We start from the raw sequence: 27393 nt of genomic DNA on the forward strand, positions 1-27393 counted from the left end.
TTCAGAGTATATATATATATAACCATTAAATATTTATAGAATTTGGTATACCATTTGTAGATAAGAATTTGGTTTCAATCACAGAAATTAAATCATGTTAATAATCGTAATAATAATACATAATAACACATAAATGGTCCTTCAGACTATATATAACTACTAAATATGTATAAAACTTGGTATAGCATTTGGAGATAAAAAAAATATGGTTTCAATCACAGAAAATGTTAACAGACATAAAGGCTTGTTTAGCCTCAGATAAAATCTCACTTCGATGTGATTTCTTTTTAAACAGGTTTATAGATATTAATGACAAAACTGCACTTGTGGATAAAACGCAATCGCTGGGTTGTTGACGTTGTGACAGAAGTTTTTTTTTAACGCAGTGTTGACGCAAACACGGATCGGATCGATGTGTCACTCGCGGTCCCATCGCTCCTGCCTGACTGGGTCGTGGAGCTGATGTCACGAGTGGGCTCCTGCGGCCCCGCCCCCCGCTCGCGCTCAGGAGGTCCACATACCCACGGAGGAGGAGGAGGAGGAGGAGTGTGGATCCTGTGCACGTCTTCTCTGCGCATTAGACGTTCGGCACCGTGATGGAGGTGGACGAGCACGCGAACACGCACGGACCTGCACCCCCCCACCATCAGTCCTGACCTGCTGTGTTTCCTCCTGCCTTTGTTGTGGATCCTCGTCCTTCATAGATCACCTTGATGGAGAGCGCGTGAAAAAAGGTAGGTCTCGATTTCTGGGCTGTATCTTAAAAGTGTTCTTCAACTCTGACCCCGTGTGACGCCCTCTGTCGTGGACCCCCCAAAAACTGTCTATTGACAAGTCATGCATTATTCAGTTCAAGGTGTGCATTTCTGTGCAGGACAGGTCAACAAAATGGTGGGAGGCTCTAGTCTACCTTGTGTCCTCTGCTGCTCAACTGGTATCAGACCCTGGTTCTTCATGATGTGATGAAGAGTTGAGCTCACCTTGAAGTCAAGCTAGCTTCCTCCTCCTTCAATCATGGTGATCCATGTTTTATTTTGAAGGTCTGTTGAATCATGGAGGTTCAAAGTAAGAAAGTGAGACGATGTGGTGTTAAGATGACCTGGTCTAGAAATGAGTTTTAGAAATAACCATTACTTACTTATTACTATCAATTTACTGTTTAATTGAATTCCAGGTCCTGTAATGCAGCCGACGCTTGATGATAAAACATGTGTTTTGAAACTTCAGACCTGAAAACTCTCTGAAGTACTGATAGATAGAGTGAGAGGATGATCAGAGGTCAGACGTGGTCAGACGAAAGACCACTCTGAGACAAAGTAGAGTACTAATGTAACTCGACAAGTACACAGCAATTTGGGGAGTAAAAAGTAGAAGAAAAAAACAAATCAAAGTTGATAAAAAAGAATGCATTAACATACACTAAATGTCCCTTTAATTAGTTTCTCATATTTGACATGTTATGATGCACATTAACAAAAAAATACAAAAAACACACTCTGTGTGTTTATTATAATTTAGTGCCAACTATATGCAATAAAGGATTTATTTATTAGGATATATCTTCAGCCAATATAATTGCTTTCAGGTTTTCTTAGCTCCTAAAGTCCTCTGCTTTTTTCTGCCCACTGCGCTCATTTGATTTAAAAAATACAACGTTGTCATTATAACTCCCCACTTCTACACCTTCTTTGCCGTGTTTGCACTTTACTACTGCTTATTGTTGTATTTTGGACTACTACTGTAAAAGCAAATGATTATTTTATTATTATTGTTATGTTATTATATTACTATCATCTTACTTTTTTGATTATTATTATTATTGTTGTTGTTTAATTGCACTGTATGTTTAATCTAATATGTAAGTAAGTAATGGTTATTTCTAAAGTGCCTTTCTGGACCAGGGTCACAAAGCGCTTTAACAATCAAAAACAATACACAGTTAAAACTATATACTATAAAAGGACAATGTATTTTTGTTCAATCTTTGTGTTTTTCTTGTTATTCTCTGAACAATCCAAATAAACGAATGAATAAAGGAATATTTTATGAAACATCAGATTATAGTCCAGCACATGAGTAAAGCTGAATACATAAGCAACATTATATCAATAGATGTAGCACGAACAGAAATAAAGTACAAATACACAGCGTTTATATAAAAGTCTTGTTGAATTTCTTCAGGAAATAATTTCTACATTTGCATGTGTTGTTGCAATTAAACTACTGTCAATCATGAATGATGACAGTCATCCTCTGAACACTGTCATCAGTGAATAGAGAAGCAGATGGAGTGAACGGATGCTCCTCCCATGATGCAACACTAATAGACTCAGGGACTCATTCATTCCTCGTGCTATTAGACTTTATAAAATTTAAATTTGTGAACAGCGGCAGAGCGACGGGATGATGTTATTGTACCCTTTTCTTTGTGTTATTGTGATCTACATTGTTTATATTTGATCTTTGTTCTTTTTATTTGCACTTTGTTCTTGTTTTTATGAAACTGTCGTCTGCTGTGTACTGGAAACCCAGTTTCCCGAAGGAGAGGGATAAATAAAGTCTATCTAACCTAATCTAATCAAACCTACTTATGAGACCAGAATCCGGTTAAATATGGACACCAGAATGTTAAGACCACCTTAAAAAGTAAAAGTCAGTCGACCCCCATCTTAGTTGGGACCAACAATGAAAGAGTGAGTTTAGACGGTAAGGAAATGGAGAGAAGCAGCTGAAAGTAAAATTAAACTCCACTGCAGTCGACCATTAGTGTCTTTCTCCTCTTTTAAAAGGGTCAGAGGGTAATTAGTGTTGCCGCAGCAACAAGGAAGTCATCCACAGGGACGTTCAGATTAGTTCCTCGGATCCAGCACCTGAAATCCTGACGTTCTGTTCCAGACTCCAGGAATCGTGACTCACCAAAGCGAGTCCCAAACTTCAACATCACAGAACTCCAACAGAAATAGAAACAAAGCTTTATTTAAGTGATGTTTTCTTGTGAATCATTTCAACAAATGTCGAGATTAGCTAATGCTAACTAAAGCGTGATTGATATGACAGTTATACAGATGTTGGAAATGTATTTTGATTTTCTAAATGTAATTTTGAGGGACATTTTGTGTTGTATATGTCAGATATTGTTTGGGCCACTATAGGTGTTTAAACGGTCCATTTTCAATCTGGAAACTGTTCAAATGAAGGGCAGGCATGTACAGAGCACTCCATTTCAAGGACGGTCATGTATGAAATGTATGTTTCAGTTTATTCATTTAAAAAGACAATGTGCAGTTACATTAAAAAAAATGGCTGCACCAGATTTAGCACAATGCTACTTCAATATTCAACATTATCGTATTGATAGTTCTTTTTAATATTTCTGTCAAGTGTGTAAAATACAATGGTTTGATTTTTTTAAATGTATTTACTATTTACATGCTGATATTCTTGGTGTTTGTTAATTGTTGTGTTGCAATTACAATTCCAGCTGCTAGATGGCATCAGCCATTACGTCCTCTGCAACTAAAGGAACAATTAAATCCCGGCAATGACTTAGGACAAGAGCATACAGTTTTTAAAGCTGATTTTTGGACATATTTTGTTCGGTTTCAAAATAAAATAAACGAAAGCAGTTACTACTTTGTCAAAAGTCATGTGGATTTTGTAACACCAGAGTCCTCAAAAGCAATATTACAAATAAATCCTTGTTGCAGTACAGTATCACAATATATCGTATAAGGTAAGGTAAGGTAAAACTTTATTGTTTTTTCCAATAGCCACAGAAAATACAGCAATTTTTCATTAAAAATAAATCAAGAACAAGAACAAAGAGAAATATATAGTATAGTTGTATTGTAATCCTATTCTTGCAATACTTACCCCCAGAACCTGTTGACCTTCATCCGTCCTCTTGTTTCTCGACAGGTAATGGATCGCATACAAAGAAAACCCAACATCCCTCCAGGGGTCCAACTACAAACCCCTCCATGCTTGCTCACTGGACCTGGTCCTGGTTCCTCCCCAGCGTTCCTTGCCCAGGACCCGACTATCCTGAAACCATCAAAGAATCCGCCCGGGATGAACCAACGAACCTGTGTTGCAGCAGAGATGAACGTCAACGCTCAAGGACCTCAGAAGTCCGGTCCACCTCCAGCGTCTCTGTCCAGCATAAGCAGGCCGAGACCGACTGCACTCGCGACCAAATCGGCTCCAAAAGTGGCCAGAATCTCCATCGACCCTCTTAAGAAACCAGATTCGATGCCGAGACACGACTCTTGCAACGTTACAGAGGCAACGCATCGTCTTCAGAGCCCGCCCGGACCCCAGCCCGCCCTGACCCCGACCTCGCCCCAGCCTCCTCACAACTCCCCCTCCAGTCTCAGTCCTCAGGTCGCACCTTCTCCTGGGAACACGTCCCCGAACCGGAGCGGCGGAGAAAACACCGACTTCAGGTGAGGGTTCTGTTCTGCATGTCGCACATGAGTGTGGGCTCAGCAGATACACACCTCTGTTCATGTACACAAGAGCACATCAATCAGAGCCGCAAATTTTGCTAAAAGCTTTATGATGCACTCAGACCACTACTGTCGCTGTTCGTTGGCCCAACTCCCAGAAAAATACTTGTGTTGTTGTCTTTGCCCGTGAACAGAGGAAGTGAGCTTCAATCATTCTGCAACATATGGGAAAATATCAGTTGTTTAATTGTTCAAATTCTGATTATTGATAGATAGAAAATAGTCACTTATAACTTCCTCAAATATCTTTACTTTCTATTTATCTGTCTGTCTGTCCAACTGTTGGTCTGTCTGTCTGTCTGTCTGTCCAAATGTTAGTCTGTCTGTCCAACTGTTGGTCTGTCTGTCCAACTGTCCGTCCGTCTGTCTGTCTGTCTGTCTGTCTGTCTGTTTGTTTGTCTGTCCAAATGTCCGTCTGTCTTTCCAACTGTCTGTCTGTTCAACTGTCCGTCCCTCTGTCTTTCCAACTGTCTGTCTGTCTGTCCAAATGTCTGTCTCTCTGTCCAACTTTCCGTCCGTCTGTCTTTCCAACTGTCTGTCTGTCTGTCTGTCCAACTGTCCATCTGTCTGTCTGTCCAACTGTCTGTCTGTCTGTCTGTCCAAATGTCTGTCTCACTGTCCAACTGTCCGTCCGCCTGTCTTTCCAACTGTCTGTCTGTCTAACTATCCGCCAGTCTGTCTTTCCAACTGTCTGTTCAACTGTCCGTCCGTCTGTCTTTCCAACTGTCTGTCTGTCCAAATGTCCGTCCGTCTGTCTTTCCAAGTGCCCATCTATTTTTCTTTCTGTTTTTATTTTAATTGTTGGCTTGTTGGCCCCTTACAGCAGTCACCGCTTTTGCGTACGATCCCTTGGGAAATTAAATTTTCCGCTAAGGGAATAGATTGTAAGTCGGGACAATTAAGTCCTTACCCTCTCCTGTCACTCTGGGATTTATCAAACCAAACCTGTCTAGGAGCACAATATAAAGAAGATATGATAAATCGTTTCTCTCGTTTGAAAGCAGTGTTTTCAGTCTATTTATTCCCTGCAGGGTTCACATCGTCACATGGAACGTGGGAACAGCCGTCCCTCCAGATGACATCTCAGCTCTGTTCGGACCAAATGTTTCAGATGGAGGCGTGGACATGTTCATCGTCGGGTGAGCAACGGTTTTCTCTCGTCAGCGACTGAGGAGGCGAGCCCACGTGGTCATCTGTCAACTCTCCACCTCCGTCCTCTTGTTTATCTCTGTTTCTGTGCCTCACTCTCCAGCCTGCAGGAGGTCAACTCCATGATCAACAAGCGGCTGAAAGACGCTCTCTTCTCCGACCAGTGGAGCGAGCTCTGCATGGACACTCTCAGTCCGTCCGGATATGTTCTGGTCAGTCATGCTCACAGCCGCCATCGGTGGACCGACATTAAAGGGTGTGTCCCTCTAGGTGGCGTCTCAGCGCATGCAAGGAGTCCTGCTGCTGGTCTTCTCCAAGTTCTGCCACCTTCCCTTCCTCCGCGGCGTGCAGACAGAGAGGACCAGGACGGGACTTGGTGGATACTGGGTATGTTGTCGATGCTACGGCAGTGATATTTCAGCAGGCACGTGTGTGACCTTCCCGGGTGTGATGATGTCAGCAGCACCTCTGCTGGTGTTGCAGCAGCAGCTGTCCACTCCTGGTCCTCTTGTCCCTGACCTTGTCTCTGAGCCACGAGCTGCATTGCTTCGTTTGAAGCTGCTTTTTAATCTCTTAATACCAACATAAACCTTTACACGTAGTAAGACAAGCGCACATCTGTCGTACGTGTGAAAAAACAAATGGAAATATTTCGCGATCAGCAGCCACTTCCTGTCTTAAAAAGGAGAAATTGTGCTTTTCAGGGTTTTTTCCTTTTCCAAGACAGGACTAAGAACGCAACTTAATATCCAACTCTTCTGACTCCCTCACATGTTTCAAATGTGTTTCAAGTTTTCCTTTTCAAGATGCATTAAGTCCCTCATCATGATGATGTTTTGAAGTTAATACTTTATAAAGTTCTCTCCGTCTGAAATCTCGGCGAACGAGAGGTTACGAGAGTGGAGTCCATTATGACGTATGAATGGCTTCACTCCTCCTCCAGCCAGCTGTAATCGTGCCCCACTTTGTTTATGCAACGAGTCCCTTGAAGGTGGAGACTGATGATGCGTGGTGACAAACATTAATGTTTGACCAATCACAGCAGAGTGGGTGTGGTCATGGTAAACCAGATCGTGTCACGGCGTGAGGATACAAGGTTAAGGACATATTTATAGCCGTGCGCGTCAGAACAAAAATGGCGAGTAACTTTGGGGAGTCTGTCACGGTCATCTGTGTGTAAGCGGGTGTGTGTTTTTTCTCCGAAGGGTAACAAAGGTGGCGTGAGTGCGAGGATGACAGTGTTCGGACACCCGCTGTGCTTCCTCAACTGTCACTTGCCGGCTCATATGAGGAACCTGGAGCAGAGGATGGAGGACTTTGAGAGCATCCTGCAGCAGCAGCAGTTTGAGGGAGGAGCTGCTACTGGAGTGCTGGACCATGAGTGAGTAGAATAGACTCAGATTAGTCTGTCTTACAAGGGAAGTTATTAACCCTGAAAACAAATGTGTTTGTGGTATCTCTTGTGTTGTCTCTGGGTCAAGATGAACGACCTCCCTGGCTTCCATAAAAACATATGCAGTGCTGGAGGTCGTTCACCTTGACCCAGAGACAACACAAGGGTTAACTAAAGAGTTTAACAAAATGAGTTAAATAAATCATGATATCTCGTTTTATAATGGACTTGAGTTTGTGTTTACTATAAGACTGTATTTCCATCATCTCCTCAGTGTCGTCTTTTGGTTTGGAGATTTAAACTTCCGCATCGAAGACTTCGACATCCATGTGGTGAAGTGTGCGATAGACAGCAATAAACTGCCCCGGCTGTGGGAGCGAGATCAGGTAAGCACTCTGAGGGAAGGAAAAGTTTATTTTTAATACAAGTCATTCGGAAAAGGGGACATTATTCACAGTTTTTTTTTGTTTTTTTTTTAATTTAGCCATTTTTATCTCCATATTGAAAGGAAAAATTTAGCCAAATACTTTAACAACAAGAAAAACATCATAAACATATATAGGAGAACATATGTGAATTGCCGGGATCTGTTTTTCCTTAATCAACTATAGTCTTACTTCAACTGTAAAGTGTCTTGAGATAACTTTGTTATGAGACACTTTAAATAAAATTGAATTGAATTGATATTAAAAACTTCTAACTTCATAGTATTTAAAAACAAGTTTAAGTAAGTATTGATGATGATGAATACTTTTCATTTAGTTTTTATATAATTACACAGCAAATGTTATTGTATGCACTATAAGTAATCTTATAGAGTTATTCATTCGTTTAACTACTACTGCTAATTATAATAATAATAAATAATAAAAACGACAACAAAAATAATATTAAAAATAATTAGGATGTATCGGAATTTTCTCTTGTAAAATAGTTTTAAATTCTTCCGGTTGAGTCTTGGTGGTTATATCCAGCAGAGGGCGCTGTTTAATGCATGTTTGTCTTGTTTAACCTCAGCTCAACATGGCTAAAAACACTGAATCCATCTTGGAGGGCTTCCTGGAGGGACCCCTGACATTCCCGCCCACATATAAGTTTGATGTGGGCAGCCATATATATGACACAAGGTCATTGACACTCTTAACTATCTTTAATGATTTCTAAATGCTTCACTGCCATGTATTTTGTCTTGTTTTTTTTTTATTCTCTCAGTGCTAAGAAAAGAAAGCCGGCATGGACAGATCGCATCCTTTGGCGTCTCCGTCGGACTGGGTCGCCCGTTCCCACCCACAATGCAGCGCTGCAGCGAGGCCTGACCTCGTGGTTGGGGGGTGCCACCAAAGTGACCCAGCATGTGTACCAGAGTCACATGAGCTTCACCATCAGTGACCATAAACCTGTTTCCTCTCTCTTCTCGCTGCATGTGAGGATCTTAAACACTGTTTGCACCACGATTGATGGACTTTATGTGTAAATGACGTGTTTTATTATCACATTTCAAGTTCCCCTTCAAGGTGGATCTGCCTCTCGTGGTTCTCTACGTAGACAAAGAGTGGCAGAACGTGTCAGATAGTACAGTCCGGTTCACCTTCGCTTCTAATTATCAACGGGGTTCATGGGACTGGATTGCAATATATAAGGTATTTATCTCCTGAGTAAAGTTTGCACAGGTTGATGCCAAGAGTAACAAAAGGTCTTTTTACAGATGGGATTCCGTCATCACAAAGACTACCAGGCATATGTGTGGGCGAAGGGCGAGAACTCAACACATGTGTGATGACAGAATTTACTCTCATGTGTTTCTGTTTGTTCATTTACTTTCACTCTTTTTTTGCCCAAGGTGACCTTCACAGAGGAGGATCTGCCGAGAGATGACTGTGATTATATCCTGGGATACTACAGCAACAACTTGAACAGTATAGTTGGATTGTCATCTCCCTTTCAGGTGCCCGGACTGTCTTCCAAAATATCCACGTTTACATTGGATTTTATAGAAAACTATACAACATAATACTGGTTTGACAGTCTACACTAGAGCAGCCAATCCAAAAGTGGATCGGGGGGTCATGGGTCAACCATGGTTTTAAATCTTGTCTACTCGAAGACAGATTACAAGTTAAATGATAGGCTACCAACACGTGTTGTAACTAAAATACACATTTCTATTTCACTCAACTTCATTTTCCTAGTGTACACATAATTATATCAGGGCTGCCAAGTCACACGCTTCTCACACCACACGCCACACTTGACATCTCTCACACTTATATTTACCCATTTAATACTTGATATTTAATATTTAAGGCATTTAATATTTACTTAAAGCATCACTTCTCACACAAGATAGAGACAACGGGGATCAAATGAACCTATACTTTGACTTTAACATGCTTACACGTTACATTTTAAAACGACTGCAGCAGACGAAAAACAATCAAATGGCTATATGGTCTAAACTATATGCCGATGCTAATATGCTAGTCGATGCTAACGGCTGCAAATAAAGATAAATAAATTGTCTTTAATTTGACGTAGCTGTACTAGAGCTTGATCATTTGAGCTGGACTGCAAAGGCAACGTTTGAGATAAATGACTGTATAACAGACTTATTTTTCCAACTAAATAATTAAAAGACATATTTAAATAAAATACTTTCATGTTAGCTAGTTAGCATTATGCTAGTGATATTATTGATTGCTCTTGAAGGCAATAGTCATCAGTGTAACTGAATGACAACACATTTAAAGAAACTGTTTTACAATTAAAATTATTCTTAACAAATAGTTTTTTAATTCACATTTCCAAAGTGTATACTTGGCACTAGATCTTGCTGTTTTCTGACGATAGGACATTGTTCAAGGCATTAATATTGTTTGCTGGGCTTAGATGTGACATTACATTATATGAATTAATGTATTCAAAGTATTGATATAATGTCGGGAAGTAAACAAGGACAGATTAATTGAGTCCATTATTAAAAGACAGTCTACATAGTATGTTTGAACATGATCAGCTTGTTGCATTAATTCAATATATCTTTAGCCCTTCCTTAAACACTTGGTTGACATTTAGTTCAGAGCCGACTTTAGTTAACCTTAACACGTGCACATCATAGACTTGTGTGACCTTTTAAAGTTAATTCATCAACCACATAGTAAAGATCATGTGCAGAATGAAAGTACTGCATTAGGTGGAAATCCTTTACTGTGCAACTTCATTGAGCTTTTAAACTCCTGTTCTTTTATTAATCATGTTGATTTTTATTTCCTATACACAACTATGGAAGTATCACTGACATCAGAATGTTGAATTGAATACGGAATGATTGAATTTAACATTTCAAATGTTAAAATCTTGAATATTTCAATTTAAATGTTGTTGTTTTTTATGTATTGCATTAGCAAATACCCAAAGAATACAGAGATACTTGATCAAATCTTTAGACCGTCATGGTGAAACTATTACACCAACAATTAAAGAATAATTTCTATAAAATTGTTGTTTTGCAATTGTTTTCATTAGAATATCAAAATAAAAACAGTTATATTATTATTTAATTATAAAAGAAGAAAAGAAAGACTATTATGTAAGAATAATTTAGGGATAAAAAAACAACTTTTAATAACAAAATCTAAAGTTTCAACATAAATTTAACCATTCTATATTTTGATGGCACTTATATACCTAAATACACATCAAGTCAAGCCATGATTAATAAAATAGAAGATATTTGAGCCAGGATAATCAAACTTTATTGTTTTGTTATTTGCTTATTTGTTTTATTAAATAAATCTGTAGATAGTACCTTACGATTAAAAGCATAAGTGTGATACATGAACTATAGATTTTTCAATTAAATGCAACAATATTTTACTTTTTAAAATTTTCAACAGATCAAGATTCCAGTCAACAGTCCAACAGCACATCATCCCGACAGCTCAGAGGTCAGCTCCGAGGATGACAGCACCCTTGTTCTGCTGGCACCAAACTCCCGTAGCCCAAGCCCGAAAACCACCAAGCACCATCGGCGCCACCGTCGCAGCCGCAGCCCGGCCGTGACCTCCAACCCCATCCCTGCCCTGCAGGGCCTCAGTCTCTGCCCGCCGGCCCAGTCACACAGTCGCTCTCCCTCGTCTGCTGCCAAGAAAGAACGGCTGGTTTCACCGGACCTTTTCTCATCTCCCTCCATCAGCCCCATCAGTCCCAGAAGTCCCGTGTCTCCAGGAAGTGGCATCACGGCACCAGAAGCGTTGGTTGCAGCCATTTTGGGCGACCACAGACCGTCTCAGGTTAGCCCGAAAGGCAACAAACAGACAACAAAAGGAGGGGAAACTTGATTTTTGGATCGATCAAAAAACCTACTGTAATATTCACATATTTGGAGTGTGACCTCGCACTGTGCTCGTAGAAGAAGCACACCGATAGACTCATGACGTTTGCAAACATTCCATATCATCACATGGCTTTTATCAACTTGTTTACCCATCATCTCATACCTTGTGTATATCTTGGAGTCGGAAGCAAACAGACTTCTTGGATCAAGTTCTACTGTGAGTTGAAATATCAAACAGTCGAGCGTATTGAATGTGAGTCAACATGACGACTTAGAAGCAATATGGTGTCACTTTACCTGGAGCGCATTGGATCGTATCATAGATTATGTCTTGTCATAGATAGATCATTGATAATAGACCTAATTTTGAACGTGAAACCAAATTGCAATATGTCGACGATAATGAGCAGAGGACGAACATTTATCATCTCAGTCCATAAATAAAGACCGTGGATCAGTAATCTTGCAGCAACTTCACTCAGTCGTTCTTCTTCTGCTCCATGACTGTTTGTTTTGTCTTAAGCTTATGTTGTTTGTTTTTTGCTTAATCTACTGTCAGATGAATGGAAAAGTCCTTTGGCCAGAAACTTAAAAAAATAAAAATAAAGTGTGAAGTGTTGCTTTGTTTCTTTTTGCTTAAGCTCTTGACACCAAACTAAAATATATCTTATCTATCCATCCATCTTTCAGTTTTTGTTTCCGACCTTTGAGCATCGTTGTATATTTCTCTGTATCAACAAATTATAGCTTTAGAATAGCATAGTTTTCCTGAAAAATCATCAATATGATAGTTGAGACCAGTCTTTTCTATAGGATCTTTTCTGTAATTATGTAATAAAAATTTTTATTATTACATTATATTTAATCAAACAAATAATAGAGCATTATTTATAAAATGGCAAAGGTGAACTTTCATTTAAATTAAAAACAATGACTCAAGGGCCACAATATTATGTTCTATAGTCTATATCTTTAAGTTGAGTTTTCACCTAAACATAACAAACAAATAATGCATTTTTTCATGTTTGAAGTCGTACTTTGAAGCATGTTTAATCTCTCTTCATTGTACATTAGTTGTATTGTCATATTTACTAAACTTCTGTTTGCAATACCTGGAAAGACAAACGCAAATGCTTTTGATACGAGAAGAAAAAAAACAAATAATCATATGTGAAACCCTAGCACATCTTTATTAATGTTTTGTTTACTGTCATCCTTCTTTCATCGGGGAATGTTTACAAGAGGCGGGTCACGTGGTCCCCGCCTCCCTCCATCATAGGCTGCAGAGGAGAAGCCTGGCCGGTCCTCGCAACTCTCCAGCCGTATATTAACAGCTGACTGGCCGCCAACAGTTCATCGGCTTGAGTTTGGAATCCCATGCTGTGTCTGAGTGAGACTCACAGGAGCTCGAATCCCAACAAAAAAAGTCTACTTTTCTCCACCGCGAGTCGCTTCATCTTCGCAGCTAGCTTGTGAGCTAACAGCGTGTTCCATCCGCCAACATGAACAGTCAACCTCAGAACGGTTTCCATAACAACTCGTCCGACGCTGAAGACTGCTTCCTCTTCACGTCTGAATCCGTAGGAGAAGGACATCCTGGTGAGTTTTTTAATCTAAATATCACAATATTCTTCTCGTGTCTGCACCATGTTAGCCTGTCATTAAGAGCGCATCATGTTGACGTCACTTGACCGCTCGACCCTCAGCTATTTCAACTCTATAAACATGATTTATCATTTATAAACCTACATTTTAAACAACCCTAAATCAAAAGTTAACTTTATTTTAATTAATCTATATTTTGATTTATTTGTATTATTATTTAAACGGACCCAATTACTCTTCAAACTATATTTTGAACATTAATATTGATTGTCTTTCTGTATAAACAGTTATTTTGTTTCCACATTTAAAAAAAAAAATGAAAAGAACATGGAACTGATTAAAAAGTTAAAAAAGGAAAGTAGTAAAAAAAAAAAAGAATGGTGGGAAAAAACTAAGCTAAAGTCAACAAAGCTTGAAACCTATTTAGTTTTCTGCTACATGTGGCAAATACATTTGTTTAGATAGTCCTGGCACTTGTTTAATATCCGCTTGCAGCGGCCTCATCTCAAGTCTCGGTTGACAAATAAAAAGTTAATTAACACTGATAGTGAAAGTTATAATAAAACATTAATGAAAGGAAATAAATAAAAAGGTTTTTGAATTTCCCTAGCCTTGACTGACGGAGCAGGGGTCCCCGATCTTTTCTGCACCTCAAACTGATCATCAGATAAAAATGTAAAAACATATTTATTTCATGAATTGTTCAAGACAGTTAAGTGCATGAGAGATACATCTCACCGAGATGGTGTATTAGAAAGAGCTCTGTTTTTTTCCTGCACCAAGACGGTCTCATTTTCCACTAGTTTGAAGGCTGATTGATAAAAATAAATAAAAGAAGACCTTAAGATTGTGCACAATTCAAGTCAAACAAAATTATGTTTCTTAAACATCTGAAATATTGAACATTTCAAATCTATTTAAATATATACAGTATATAGACTATTGTAAAATCAGAAACTGATATCAAACATGAGGTATTTTGAAGGTAAAGCCAACTTCTTTTGTGTATTTCAGACAAGATTTGTGACCAGATCAGTGATGCCGTGTTGGACGCTCATCTCAGGGAAGACCCAGATGCCAAAGTAGCATGTGGTGAGTATTTTTGAAACACGACATATTGACTGTGAAAATACCTTCTTTTTTTTTTGGTCACTTGTGGTTTAATGTCTGCCCTTTCACGATAGAAAAAACAAGAATAATTTTTACATATTCATGTCATATGTTACAGATGTTGAAGACTGATTTAATAAAACTATGATTTTGGGTTTAAATTATTATAAAGTATATTATTTTGTGCTTTCAACAGTTGCTGTGGCTGTAGTTACTGACATGTATGTACTTTATTCCAGAAGTACAAAGTATTTTAAACTCAACCATGCTGGATATAAAAGCTGTTTCGTGATCACAAAACCAATTCTCAAGATCTATTGTTTTAATTAAAGTGCTCGTCATTAACTTCCACTCCTGTTCCTCAAAGTCAATTGCACTTAGTCAAATCTTTCACTCGCTCCGTGTGTTTCAGAGACCGCCGCTAAGACTGGGATGATCCTGCTTGCGGGGGAGATCACCTCCAGGGCCAACGTGGACTACCAGAAGATTGTCCGAGATGCGATTAAGCACATCGGATATGATGACTCTTCTAAAGGTGAGGATTTGCTTTGTTTCAGGAACTTGACCCAATTATCCCTGACATAACCCAGCCACTCACGGCGGCACTAATGTACCATAATAACATTTTTATGTTGAATTTAAAAAGCTACCAATTATAAAAGATTCCATTTTAAAAATAGATTTATTTTTCAACAGGGTTTGACTATAAGACCTGCAACGTGTTGGTCGCGTTGGAGCAGCAGTCCCCGGATATCGCTCAAGGGGTCCACTTGGATCGTAAAGAGGAAGATATCGGAGCCGGTGACCAGGTCGGCATGCAGTTTATATTTACGCCACTAAATCCAGGATGTGTCGACAAGTTAATTTCTGCTCTGTTTTGGCAACAACAGCCTGTTATCTAATTATGTGAATATCTCACAGGGTCTGATGTTCGGATACGCCACAGATGAGACGGAGGAAGGCATGCCCCTCACCATCGTCCTCGCCCACAACCTCAACGCCAAGATGGCCGAACTGCGCCGGAACGGAACTCTGCCATGGTTGCGGCCAGACTCTAAAACTCAGGTCAGGAGATGAACATCATTAAAAAAACATGCTTCTGTTAAGTCCATAGTTTAGACACTAAATAAAAGTAGCTCATGCAAGGGAATCAGATCCAGCAGAATACTGAATGGTTGAATTAAGCAATTGATTTTTTATTTTATTTAATAATTTAATTTAAAAAAAAGTATATCTAAAGGTTGAATACGTTTTTTGTAATAAATGTGAGAAAAGAAAAAATATATATATATATTTATATATATTGAGTCTTTAAATCCAGTATAAAAATGTTGATGTAATAGTGCTAATTTATATAATGGGTATAAAATGTCTAATTTAAAAGGCTACGACTTAAAAAAAAAAAAAAATTGAATTTATTAGAATCCAATTAGAATAATTGGAATTAAAATATAAAACTATATATATATGTATTATTATTGTTATATATTACTGTATAATAAAATTAATGCATTTAGAAAATTATTTTAATCAATTAAAACGAATTAAAACATAAACCTATCAATATAGAGTTGTTGAATTTAATTATTAATAAGATAATTAAATGCTTAAAGAAAATTATAATAATAATGGTAACGATTGAAAGGTTACATTAAACCTTCTAATATTCTGATATAAACTACTTCCATAACATCCTGCACACACACATTCCATTAAAAATACATTGAAAAAATGTATTTCCTCAGGTCACAGTTCAGTACCGACAGGACAGGGGAGCCATGGTGCCGCTGCGTGTCCACACCGTCGTCGTGTCGGTGCAGCATGACGAGGGTATAACTCTGGAGGAGATGCGTGACGTACTGAAGGAGCAGGTCGTGAAGGCCGTGGTTCCCAAAGGTTACCTGGATGACCAAACCGTCTATCACCTGCAGCCAAGTGGCCGGTTTGTGATCGGAGGTCCTCAGGTGAGAGGCATGAAATCAAAAATATGTGTCTTGATATTGTCTAAAAAGAGGTAGTTGACTTTCCCTGTATACACATAATTTTCATTCATTTACCACAATTGCAATTGTGATGTAGTATATAAAATGTTATCACAACATTTGATAGAATACGTCAGTAAGACTAATTGATTTAGATTAGTTTAGATACACTTTATATATAATATATATAAACTTAAATTGAGTTTTGAACTGTAAAAGTAAAAACCTGAAATAACACAGCGCTGCATGAATAATCTGAAATGTACAATATAACGTATCATTACTAATATGATTATTAATATAATAGAAATATACAAATACAAATGCAAAGATTAAAATAAATGACTCAACCATTAACATGTGGATCTCAAGTCATGGAAAATAAAGTACAGATAAACAAGTTTTTGCTACACAAATGGAACAGTAAACATATTTTTTGCACCGAATAAAGCCAAAAAAATGTTGAAAAACACTGCAAAAGGTATTTTATCCGCGTTTGTTTTTGTCGCCACCTACTGTAGAGTCAGCGTAAGGGTTTCATTTCCAATACATCGCGATGTCGATTTAAATTTTAAAATAAATGTTCTGCCATATTTTCTACGCACACTTTTAATAATCATCCATCTGAATAAATATCCACACATTAACTCAAATACATGACTTATATATAATGAATCTTAATTTGTATTAAAATAAATTCCTTTATTACAATTTAAGCTCCATTTTGGCTACTCAGTTCCAGAGTTAAGTAGATTCTAATGAGTCACGGTTCCAACAGGGTGATGCTGGTCTGACTGGTCGTAAGATCATCGTTGACACGTATGGCGGCTGGGGCGCTCACGGAGGCGGAGCTTTCTCCGGAAAGGACTACACAAAGGTGGACCGCTCTGCCGCCTACGCCGCCCGCTGGGTGGCCAAGTCTCTGGTGAAGAATGGACTCTGCAGGCGTGTGCTGGTCCAGGTGAGTCAAGCCAGGTTTTCATAACGGCTGCTTTTGTTGTGCATGTCGTCTTGAATTCAATGTTGAATTATTAGTTTGGCTCATATGATCTGAATATTTATCTTCTCTTGTGTTGTCACATTTACTGATTTTGTGTTTTTTATTATTTTCACAATTTACGATTTTCTTTTTATGCAGTTTCATATTCTAATTCCAGTCATTCATAAACACATTTTCTGTATTCAATATTTTTAATTCCTAGTCTTTTAAATTCAATACAAAATGTTGGTATAATGGCGCCACTAGACAATACCAATAGAGTGTATTCAACATTCTCATGGCACTGATCTACTTCTAAAGGATTTAGGTTGTTTACACCACAATGGCATTTACCTTGTCAGGGTCGCCTCAAGATATATGTCAAGCAGCTCAACGTCTGTCCAAATATCTAATGGTTAAATGTTATCCAGGAGTTGTAAGAGTAAAGGAAAACAAGTAAATATCATATGACCTGTTTGATGTTTGCTCTTCCTAGAACTCATTTTACTGCCTTTGTCTTACCAAGTCTGGTTTGTGTCTGCTTATCCTGCGATACTTTTAAAAGTAAAACAAATATTTGGTTTAGAGATCTGGAGCTTGAATTTTTTGTTTAGATACTAAAAAGTTATGTAGAGCAAAACTCAAAAGTGTAAAAATGAATGTTTAAGTAGGCATTTGATGAGGTATTTGATCATGAGTCATTTAACACCTGCAGGACTGACCTTTAAAGCACCAACACGTAACATTTTAACACCATTATTATTGTTCTTATTTTCTGTGGTGATGAGTCGATCAGTGCCATTAGAATATTGTATGGTCGAATTTAGCATTTCAAGTGTTTAAACTTTTTTTTGTTGCTGTATTTTTTTTCAACTTGAAATGTTGTTCATAATAACTGAATTCAATAATTTAAATGATTTGTATAGTGATATTGTATATATACAGTATATATTTTTAAATGTAATTAAAATTCCAATAATTCCCCCAAAATATTTTGAATTCAATATAAAAATGTTGGCACAATAATATTTAAATCTCATCTGCCTTTTAATGTTGAATACAAGCAAGTTTTTTGCCAAGTTTTGAGAATATTTGACAAACATTTTTTTCAATAAATCCTCATTTGAAGGTCGCCTATGCCATCGGTGTGGCCCACCCGCTCTCCATCTCCATCTTCCACTACGGCACGTCCCAGAGGAGCGAGGCCGAGCTGCTGGACATCGTGAAGAAGAACTTTGACCTCCGTCCAGGAGTCATCGTGAGGTGTGTGCGCGTCTTCAGAAGGACTTGTTGAGCACATATTTAACCGGCTGTCGTCATGTTTTACTTCTGACCCCAGGGAGCTGGGCCTGAAGAAGGCTATCTACCAGGCCACCGCAGCCTACGGTCACTTCGGGCGGGACATATTCCCGTGGGAGGTGCCCAAGAAGATGAAGTTTTAATGACATGATTGCTTTTTGTCTCTTTTCTTCTTCTTCTCTGGTTCTTTAAATCTACTTCCTGAACAGATGCACCGTCATATATATATATATATATATAATTTAAATTATTGTTGATGTTCCATTTGCGTTGACTGCGTACCACATGTTAGATGTTTCTAGAATGTCTCCATTTAGATGAATTAATCCAGTGTAGGAAGTGTGCAGGAGATCAAGGTCCAGGTCATCTTGAAGTTTGCAGGAGGAGTTTATTGGGAGTATTTTTAGGATGATTCTTGAAACTATCTTCTCCTTCTTCGTCTGATGAAACCACAGTCTTGTACTGGATTAATTCCAGCCTTGAAAGCTATAAAGTACAATCATCAACATGCCATTGAGCAAGACCACCGCTGTGCCGACCCTTCAGGCCACAGTGAACTCTGACGTTTTACAGAGAAGTCAGAAGCTGCTAATGACCTCGTGGTTCTGTCGGGCTGCACAGTTATTCACTCAGTTTATGTGAGTTCAAATGTGACTTTACCAAATAAAGCCAATATCCTACTGACGATGATGAAGGTACAACGTGGCATTTAACCTTCCGAAGACTTTTAGTGTCACTACAGATGATTGTGGAGAAGTTAATACTTGAAATGATTCATGGATTCAGGTTTTTAGAGAAGACATTTGAATATGTTTAGGGTAACAACGCCTCAAAAATCATACACAACCGTCCTAAGATGTATCTAAATTATGTCTTTTCCAGTAGATGCATAGATAAGATTTAAAAAAAAGCAGATTAAGAAGTCATTATTTTCCGCTGTCATTCTCAGCAGTCAAACAAGGAGCTAACGTGTGATTCAAAATGTCATCTTTGATCTGGAAATGCACTTAAATGTGACATTGAAGCCAAATGTTTCCAGACACCATTTCATCTTAGCACTGTAGTGGATGTGTTGTGAACTTGAGCTTAGAGCTGAATGAGACAAATGAGCTGCAGCTGTAGCCCAAGTCTGAGCCAGGCTTCGCCATTATGTCCGCAATGTTTGAAGGTTGTTTCCAGTTGAGACTACACGCTCAACCGAGGCTGCTGAAGTCGGATTTAGTTTTCGTCTTTTTTGTTATCTGGCGACCTCTAGTGGTTGAACTACAGTGGTGTGCCATAAGTCAAGAATGCGTTCCAAAGACTTGATCTTACAATCTTTGCATCAACTGTTTGCATCAGAGAGGAATTATTTGGTTGGTGTTGTACAGAGAAACCAGCCTGTTTACAGAATCTCATGTGAAGGTGTCGATGCAAAGGTTGCACTGTATTTTATTTTATCTTTTACAATTTAGAACCTCGTGGTTGTTGATTGTGTTAAAAGTGCCTTCTTCTTCTTCTTTTTCTTCTTCTTCTTCTTCTTCTTCTTCAGCCCTTCTTTCCCACCAAACACTCCTCACCACTCATTTTCAAGCTCTTCACTATTCCTCGCTAGGAACATATGTTTGATGATGAGATTCTCTTTGAAAGCATCAAAATAAACTGCACTTTGCTTGTGCTCGTAACATTGTTTTATGTATTTTAATCACACATGCATTCAATATCACACACAAGTGTTCACGCTTTTGATTTAATCCAAGTAGTTTGAATAGCAAATTCAACCTGCAGAAAAAATAACTTGAGCACGTCGACAAGCTTCAAGATAAAGCAGTTTATAGGCGAGTAAATAAGCGAATGATATTGAAGTATTTACCAAGTCATTATTTTCTCTTGAGTACAACGACAGGTATTGATTAGCATATGAGAGGTGATTGTTTATTACGCCCATCCTAAAACAAAAGATTAAAAACAACGTTATCTATTTTATTCCTTAAACATCATTTCTTTTCACCTACTGCAACACATCAGAGAGAGCTGTTCTGAAGCGGCTTCCAGGCCAGTCTCTGACAATAGAAGAGCGTCTGGTTTTGGAGGGAAATAAGAACGTGAGATAATTTTACAAGTTCAAAACACAACATCATACTGTCGTAGATGAACACTTACTCCACATTTGAGAGCGGTTGGTACGTCTCTGCACCTGTATGTGGCCAGTGAGCACGGCTCTGAGAGAAATTAGAACACCAGATGAAATGTGACCTTATGTTCTTATTAATATACATTCTTTAAATACATCGATCAATGATTCACCGAGAGTCTGTGAGTGTCACGTGACCACCAAACTTCCTTGAGGCAATGGGTCAAAAACAGTGTTTTCATATAAAATACTGACAGACTTTTTGAAATTACCAGAAAGATAAAACAAGAAGCGGACACAACAAGAGACTTTCAGGCAGAAAATTGGAAACTTGAGATTTTTCAACATTCCATTACAATATATTGACACTAGGGGGAGCCAGAAACACCTTTTTTAAATCATAAAGGATTGGAGTTTTAACATCCTAGTAATACCTTTATCCACAACACAAGAGGTGTATTTAACAGTTGACGGAGATATCTAGTGGAAAAAAAAAGGATTTGTCTTCTTCATCATAAACCATTGGTAATTAAACGCCGAGTAGTCGTACAGTAGAGTCTGTGAGGCATTTGTTAACAGGTAGCAAAGAAACAAAATAAATCAATTGTGTGAATGCTGGGAAGCATTCACACAATTGAGTTCCTGTTTCTCTTTATTCTTCTTTTTCCTCTTCCGTCTTCTGACCTAAACTTTGTTCCGCTTCTACTTTCACAAATTTCATCCGATTTGAACCGTTCAAACTTTTATCAATTCAGCTCGTTCCCGTCATTCAGGCTATGTTCTAGCTCTCTTTTATCTCTTCCCCTCTTTCTTTTATTCCACTTTTTCTACCCTTTTTTCCCCCCATTCATTTCAATGGGAAAAACTCAACTCAAGATTCAACTCCTTCCACTTCCTTCTATCACTACTTTCCACTACTAATTCCACTACTACTGCCTTATACTTATAGTTATACTTATACTTTTAATTACATTTATACTAATAGTTTTACTTATACTTATACTCCACTTTTTCTCTCTTCCACTCTTCCACATTTCCACTCCTTCACTCTTCCACTCCTTCACTCTTCCACTCTTCCACTCTTCCACTCCTTCACTCCTTCACTCTTCCACTCTTCCACTCTTCTACATTTCCACTCCTTCACTCTTCCACTCTTCCACTCCTTCACTCCTTCACTCCTTCACTCTTCCACTCTTTCACTCTTCCACTTTTCCACTCTTCCACATTTCCACTCCTTCTTCCACATTTCCACTCCTATTAGTACTCGTAGTACTAGTACTCATAGTAGTACTAGTACTACGAGTACTAATAGTACTACGAGTACTAGTACTACGAGTATTCATACTACTACGAGTACTCGTAGTACTACAACTACTAGTACTAAGAGTTATTCATAATGATAATTTTATTTTATTTAAAGTGTGTTATCATAACAAAGACTCACTCTCAAGACACTTTACAGTTAAAGTAATACTACAGTGGAGAAAGTAAAAACAGATCAATAATAAAGTACAGTGTGGCTGGAGCAGGAAAAAGTTCCTTTTAGAAGAACCTGGAGCAGAAGTAAACAGTTGATTAATCAAAACAAGAGCGTCCAGGTTTACTTGGTTGAACAAAGACCAAGATGACACGATTGATCAGGTGAAAGCAATCGTGGATAAATGAACACATGAGCTCCTCAACCAGACCCTGCAATGGATCACAGATTCACTGATGCACTGAGACAACAATGTTTTTAGAACCTATGAAGAACTCAAAGACAACATCAACAAAAACATGAAACATTGCTTAAGACTGTAAAGCTATGGCAAAAAAGAAATGTCCATTTGTTTCATGGCTTGATGGTCTAGTGGTATGACCCTCGCTCTTGGTGACTGAGATCCTGGGTTCAAAACCCGGAGGTGACATGAAACTGTAGTTTAGATACGTGTAGATATAGTTTGTGTATAGTCTGTGGAAAAGTTATCTTTTATCTCTTCCATTCTTTCTTTTATTCCTCTTTTTCTACCCTTTCCCCCCGTTCATTTCAATGGGGAAACTCTTCAACTCAACTTTCAACTCCTTCCACTGTAACTTACTACTTCTACTACTAATTCTACTACTACTACTTCTACTACTACTTCCACTACTACTACTTCTACTACTACTTCTACTACTACTTCCACTACTACTACTTCAACTACTACTTCCACTACTACTAATTCCACTACTACTAATTCCACTACTACTTCCACTACTACTACTTCCACAACTACTTCCACTACTACTACTTCAAATCCTACTTCCACTACTAATTCCACTACTACTAATCCAACTACTTCTTCCACTACCAGTTCCACTTCTACTAATTCCACGACTACTACTTCCACCACTAATTCAGCTACTGCTACTTCCGGTACTACGAATTGTGTGAGTGCTGCTCAGCATTCACACTGCATTTTCGTCCGGAAATGCACTCTTTTCTAGTTGATATAGTTCCTCTTCAATTTTAAGTGTCTGAGAGGAATTTTATTTGTGAAAAACACAACATATGCTTGTGCTTCTTCACAAATCAGGAAAAACAGGAAACACTAGATATATGATGTGTTTTTCAAGCACTGACAATGTGTTTTAGCTCCAGGTACCATATTACTTTCGTTTGCTTTGTGTAAAGTCAAATGGTTGTTTTTATTAGTAACATTTGTGTTGACCAGACTGACCTACAGGTGCGACCTCCTCTCCTTTGCACAGACCGATGAGGGTGCAGATGTACTGAGGGGTGGCGAGGCTCAGAATGGCTTCGATCACCGGCTTGCTAACTCTAGCTACGACCACCTCACACTGATCGTGAAGGGAGGCGGGCAGAATCAAACAGATCTCATCCAGAACCTTGATCACGGCGGCCTGTGAAGCATCAGTCTGTGAATGTTATTGACCGTCAGGTGAATTCTCAGAGTGCAACGAGACAAAGACATAGTTGGCATTTCAGAAGAGTGACTCACCTCGGTTCTTTCTTTTGGCAGCAGGCTCTCGATGGTCTTGATAAGAAAAATGCAGAAGGAGCACAAAGGAGTCGACGATACCTGTCACAAACAAATGTTAGGCAACCGTTTTCCATGACTCTCTAACGAAAGTAATCGTCTCAGTATTGTGCAGACTTTGTCATTCGTCATCGCAACTTCTAGATCCTGGTAGGAAAAGTTGTTGAGCTTCTTCTGTCCATCACTGGATTCACAAATGCCTATCACTTTGCAGACGTCCTCGGGTCTCTAGAGATAGAACAACATGATGAAGTGCATTGAAGTAACATTTGTTAGGAGAACAACATACGACAATGGCAGCGATGATGTGAAGAGCCACGGGCAGGATCTTCTTCATCTCTGCCCTACAGAGTTTCTCTGCACTATCAGGGCCAGGCAGGTACAGGCACAGATCCTCGATACCATCAACCAGCTTTTTCTGGGGAAAAAAAAACATTGTCCATTGAGTAGTTGCTACTTACTGTGATTGATACCGTATCCCTTTGTCATTACTTTCATGTCCCATAAAAATCTAGTTGGCTGACAAAACAGAAACTTTTATCCATTCTCTGTTAGCTACAGTATCTTACCTAGCAACCCTAAAACTATTTCAAATGACTAATAACATGAAGGCATTCAGATGTTTTTGTTTTACTATTTCCAGCAGAACAAGTCATAAAAGTCAGTGACAAGTACTTCAAAACCTTCCTGTATCCAGATGTTCCAGAACACCAGCGAATCATAATAATCTCTAATCTGTTATTCAATGTTTTGCCTGATTTAACTGTCTTTTATGTTTTACTGAAGTAATTGGACATCCTGGGTTTAATCAAGAGCCATGATCACCATTCGTATCAAATACCTGCCAATTTTCTTACCAGCTTAAATGTAAATCCCTATGGCAGGTTATATACTGTTCTTCATGCTGAATAAGTCTTTTATTTTCTTTGATACAAATAGATCTTTTGAAAACTTCATCTGGTTCACGAGAAGTAGATACGCGATGATAGAAAAATGAACTGCAGGTACAAATGAAAATAAAAAAGGAAGTGTTCACGTAAATAGGGAACCTTTCCTATTCTCTGAGGGCAGCTTGCAGGTGTTTGAGTAACATCCTGTCTTGGTTGCTCTATTTGATTGCCAACTGTGTGTAGCGCCTCTGTTCGTAGTAAAGAAAGAAGTTTGAGACCATGCGGCTCATCAACAACCCAAAGAAAACTATTTCTACTATTTTCTGTAAAAATATAGATTATTTAAATTCATTTTTGTTAAAATTAAATTAATGTAAGTTTAGTTTCAGTTCCCTTACCCGGCTAATCATGGCTGTTTACATTTGATTCAATTAAAACTTGTAAACAAAAAAAAAAAGAAGTGTGTCTTCTTTGAACAAAATAAAATCACAGTTTGTTTATTCAACACTGCACCCGGTCATAAAGCTTACATTTTTATCATTGAACAAATACCGTTCCGGAATCCTCCAGGAGTCCAGTTTCAACCACACTCACCTGGAACTCTGCATTTGATAGCATGTCGATAAGTAGGTCGAATATTTTGGCACAGTCGCGGCAGTTGTCCCCGACCTGAAGAACAAATGAAGTTTCACAAACTGCTCGCCAAGTTGAACCTTCTTGTGTACCTTTGCAGCCAAAGTTTGCTATGGTAACACTAAAGAATGAGGAACTCATATAAACTATTACAAAGTTACTTATTCATATGTTTATTAACAGCCAGATTAGCTAGCTAGCTATATACAGTATATATATATATATATATATATATATATATCATGTTTCATTTGCATTGAATACATTTATTCACATAAAATAAATCACACTTGGTTTTCAATTAAGGCTAAAACTGGCTGTTCTTGCTTACAAACTAGTATTGTTTAAGACGTTTATGTTGTTTTTAAAATGTTTTACAATCCAGAAACAGTCAAGTAGAGATTTACCCTAGATAAGCTACTCGCAGCATAAGTAGTGAAAAACAACCACAACACATTGTTCGTCTTCAGTGCTTGACACCTGATGCAAAACGTTTAGACAACACAGAGACGACAACACATGACTTACTCTCTGTGCGTCTGGAATTGTGTTCACGTCATCCGTTGTGGAAGTCAGAGCTGCAGGTGAAATCATGAGAGGCCTGGTGATGTTATGGTTCTGCTTGCATGTCATGAGTTCTTACCTGAACCTTGGAGACTGATGAAGATCAGAAGAGTCAATTTAAGAAGAGCGGCCATGTCTCAGGTCTTCACACCAGCACCGGTCAGGAGCGAATGTTCTTTTCATCAGAAGAAATTCACCTGATATCTGCCCCCCCCCCCCCCAGCCCCTAACCCTCACACCCCAACTACGAAAACAGTCCTCTCTGATAATCAGTTTTTGTTCTGCCCTCGTATTTTTCACTTGTAGTTTCTGTTCCTCTGACAAAAGGCTCCTGATAAATCTTATTTGCACATTTTTGGACGCAGCTGTGTTGACCGATATTTCACACAGACTTGACGCCATGTGCAATTCTTTCAGGAGTAACAAGATCCCGTGTTTTCTATAAAGTCAGAATCCAGATTTACCACCAGCAAGGAGTGGAGGGGCTTCTCACGGCTCGTTCTCGGACCGTGCTTGCCATTTTATTCGAAAGCTCAGAGGATGAAACACTTGAATACAAACTATTTGTTGCTGGACTCAGCCAGCAAAAATGGTTTTCTGTATGAGGCAGTGAGCGCGGCATAACAGCCTGCAAGGGCAAACCAACTCGCATATCTTGGTGAGGTCACTGTGTCTTAATGCACAAACTGTAATTTGTCGAAGAAACGAAACTCTAACCGGCAACATTCCTTCCAGCTCATTGTGAGCCGCAGCAAGCATGACTTCATGTTTATTGTGATAAGACTATAAAAGCAACGTAAATTCTTTAACAAATTCCTAAATGGAAATCAGTAAATGATGTTATTTCAACAAAAAAGCCTCCATTTTCCTATGTTAAAATGTAGTGGGCCTTTCCAGGGTGTCCCACCTCAAGTTCCCAGCAAGATCTTACAAAAATAAATGGATGCATAATCCTCACAAGAACCTTTTCTGAATGCTGAGAACTTACTCTCACTTAATCACGGTTTAGACTTCATAATACAAGTGAAAGAGGAATCGTCTCGACATCCTTGTTTGTGGTGATACTATATCTTTTATTTTAGAGGCTTCTTATTTTGAACAAATGTTATGATGTTTTTATTGTATTTTATACCTAATTTTCCAAATCTCCAGAGGGATTAATAAAGTAAATTAAATTTTAACGATTGACAAAATTTTAATTTTGGATATTGACACTTTAAGTGACATATTTTGTTGTTTTTGTTCTTTACTAAATAAATCATAATTTTAACCTGAAGAAAATGATCATTTTAACCAGAAAAAGAATATAATAGTCATTAAACTTGTATCCAAGTGTTATTGATCCTCAATATGTCTGAATAAGAAGTTGCAATAGAGAGACATAGTTTAGTAGAGAATCCAAATTAAAACTAAAAAATCTAAATAATGTGTTTTAAACTGTGGTTTTTACACTAGATATTCACTCCAGGATGTGTTTAGCGTATCACGATAATTTGTCCTTTATTATTTACCGTCTCTCTGGACAAACATTCCCCCACAGTCAAACTTTTGTTCTTCTCAAGTATCTGTTCCCATCACATTTGCTTTTCCCAGACAGACACAGATAAGAGCTCAAAAGAGAGTTTGTCCCACTAACCTGAACCTAATGTGCCTTATCTTGCCATTTAAATAATCTCCACAGTAAATGGTGAACACGCACCTGTTCCTGTAAGACTCTTTTACGACATATGAGAAGAATCTGTTGACTCAAAACCTTTTATGGTATGTCTGCCCTGACCAGAGTCTCTCACAGATTAACAAAAATATTTCTGATAA

At 38.4% G+C, this 27393-nt stretch overlaps 3 protein-coding genes across 4 annotated transcripts; 2 read left to right on the forward strand and 1 right to left on the reverse strand.

The window, feature by feature from the left end:
- Positions 1 to 571: 571 nt before the first annotated feature.
- Positions 572 to 12002, forward strand: inpp5ja (inositol polyphosphate-5-phosphatase Ja). The gene is made up of 13 exons (XM_087792507.1): positions 572 to 734; positions 3919 to 4445; positions 5540 to 5647; positions 5761 to 5869; positions 5928 to 6044; positions 6863 to 7038; positions 7325 to 7436; positions 8068 to 8177; positions 8263 to 8473; positions 8553 to 8690; positions 8756 to 8821; positions 8891 to 8995; positions 10944 to 12002. The coding sequence occupies exons 2-13, from the start codon at positions 3922 to 3924 to the stop codon at positions 11385 to 11387; spliced, it is 2220 nt and encodes a 739-aa protein (XP_087648633.1). The 5' UTR covers positions 572 to 734; positions 3919 to 3921; the 3' UTR covers positions 11388 to 12002.
- A 689-nt stretch (positions 12003 to 12691) lies between these two features.
- Positions 12692 to 19918, forward strand: mat2aa (methionine adenosyltransferase 2Aa). The gene is made up of 9 exons (XM_087791222.1): positions 12692 to 12982; positions 14003 to 14080; positions 14511 to 14633; positions 14795 to 14907; positions 15020 to 15163; positions 15844 to 16062; positions 16859 to 17041; positions 18189 to 18322; positions 18399 to 19918. Exons 1-9 carry the CDS (start codon positions 12886 to 12888, stop codon positions 18499 to 18501), a joined length of 1194 nt encoding a protein of 397 aa, XP_087647348.1. The 5' UTR covers positions 12692 to 12885; the 3' UTR covers positions 18502 to 19918.
- A 104-nt stretch (positions 19919 to 20022) lies between these two features.
- sftpba (surfactant protein Ba) lies at positions 20023 to 25781 on the reverse strand. Of its 2 annotated transcripts, none has more exons than XM_087791224.1 (10): positions 25658 to 25781; positions 25543 to 25592; positions 24976 to 25050; positions 23781 to 23909; positions 23609 to 23719; positions 23453 to 23533; positions 23171 to 23354; positions 20501 to 20559; positions 20353 to 20418; positions 20023 to 20286 (listed from the first exon to the last, which is right to left on the reverse strand). In XM_087791224.1, exons 1-9 carry the CDS (start codon positions 25710 to 25712, stop codon positions 20362 to 20364), a joined length of 801 nt encoding a protein of 266 aa, XP_087647350.1. In that variant the 5' UTR covers positions 25713 to 25781; the 3' UTR covers positions 20023 to 20286; positions 20353 to 20361. The 2 variants fall into 2 exon arrangements, with proteins under 2 accessions (XP_087647350.1, XP_087647349.1); XM_087791223.1 differs by having other exon boundaries at positions 23171 to 23369.
- Positions 25782 to 27393: the final 1612 nt, after the last annotated feature.

Source organism: Callionymus lyra, chromosome 5 (assembly GCF_982586985.1).
Source record: "Callionymus lyra chromosome 5, fCalLyr1.hap1.1, whole genome shotgun sequence".
In the NCBI taxonomy this organism is placed as follows: domain Eukaryota; kingdom Metazoa; phylum Chordata; class Actinopteri; order Syngnathiformes; family Callionymidae; genus Callionymus; species Callionymus lyra.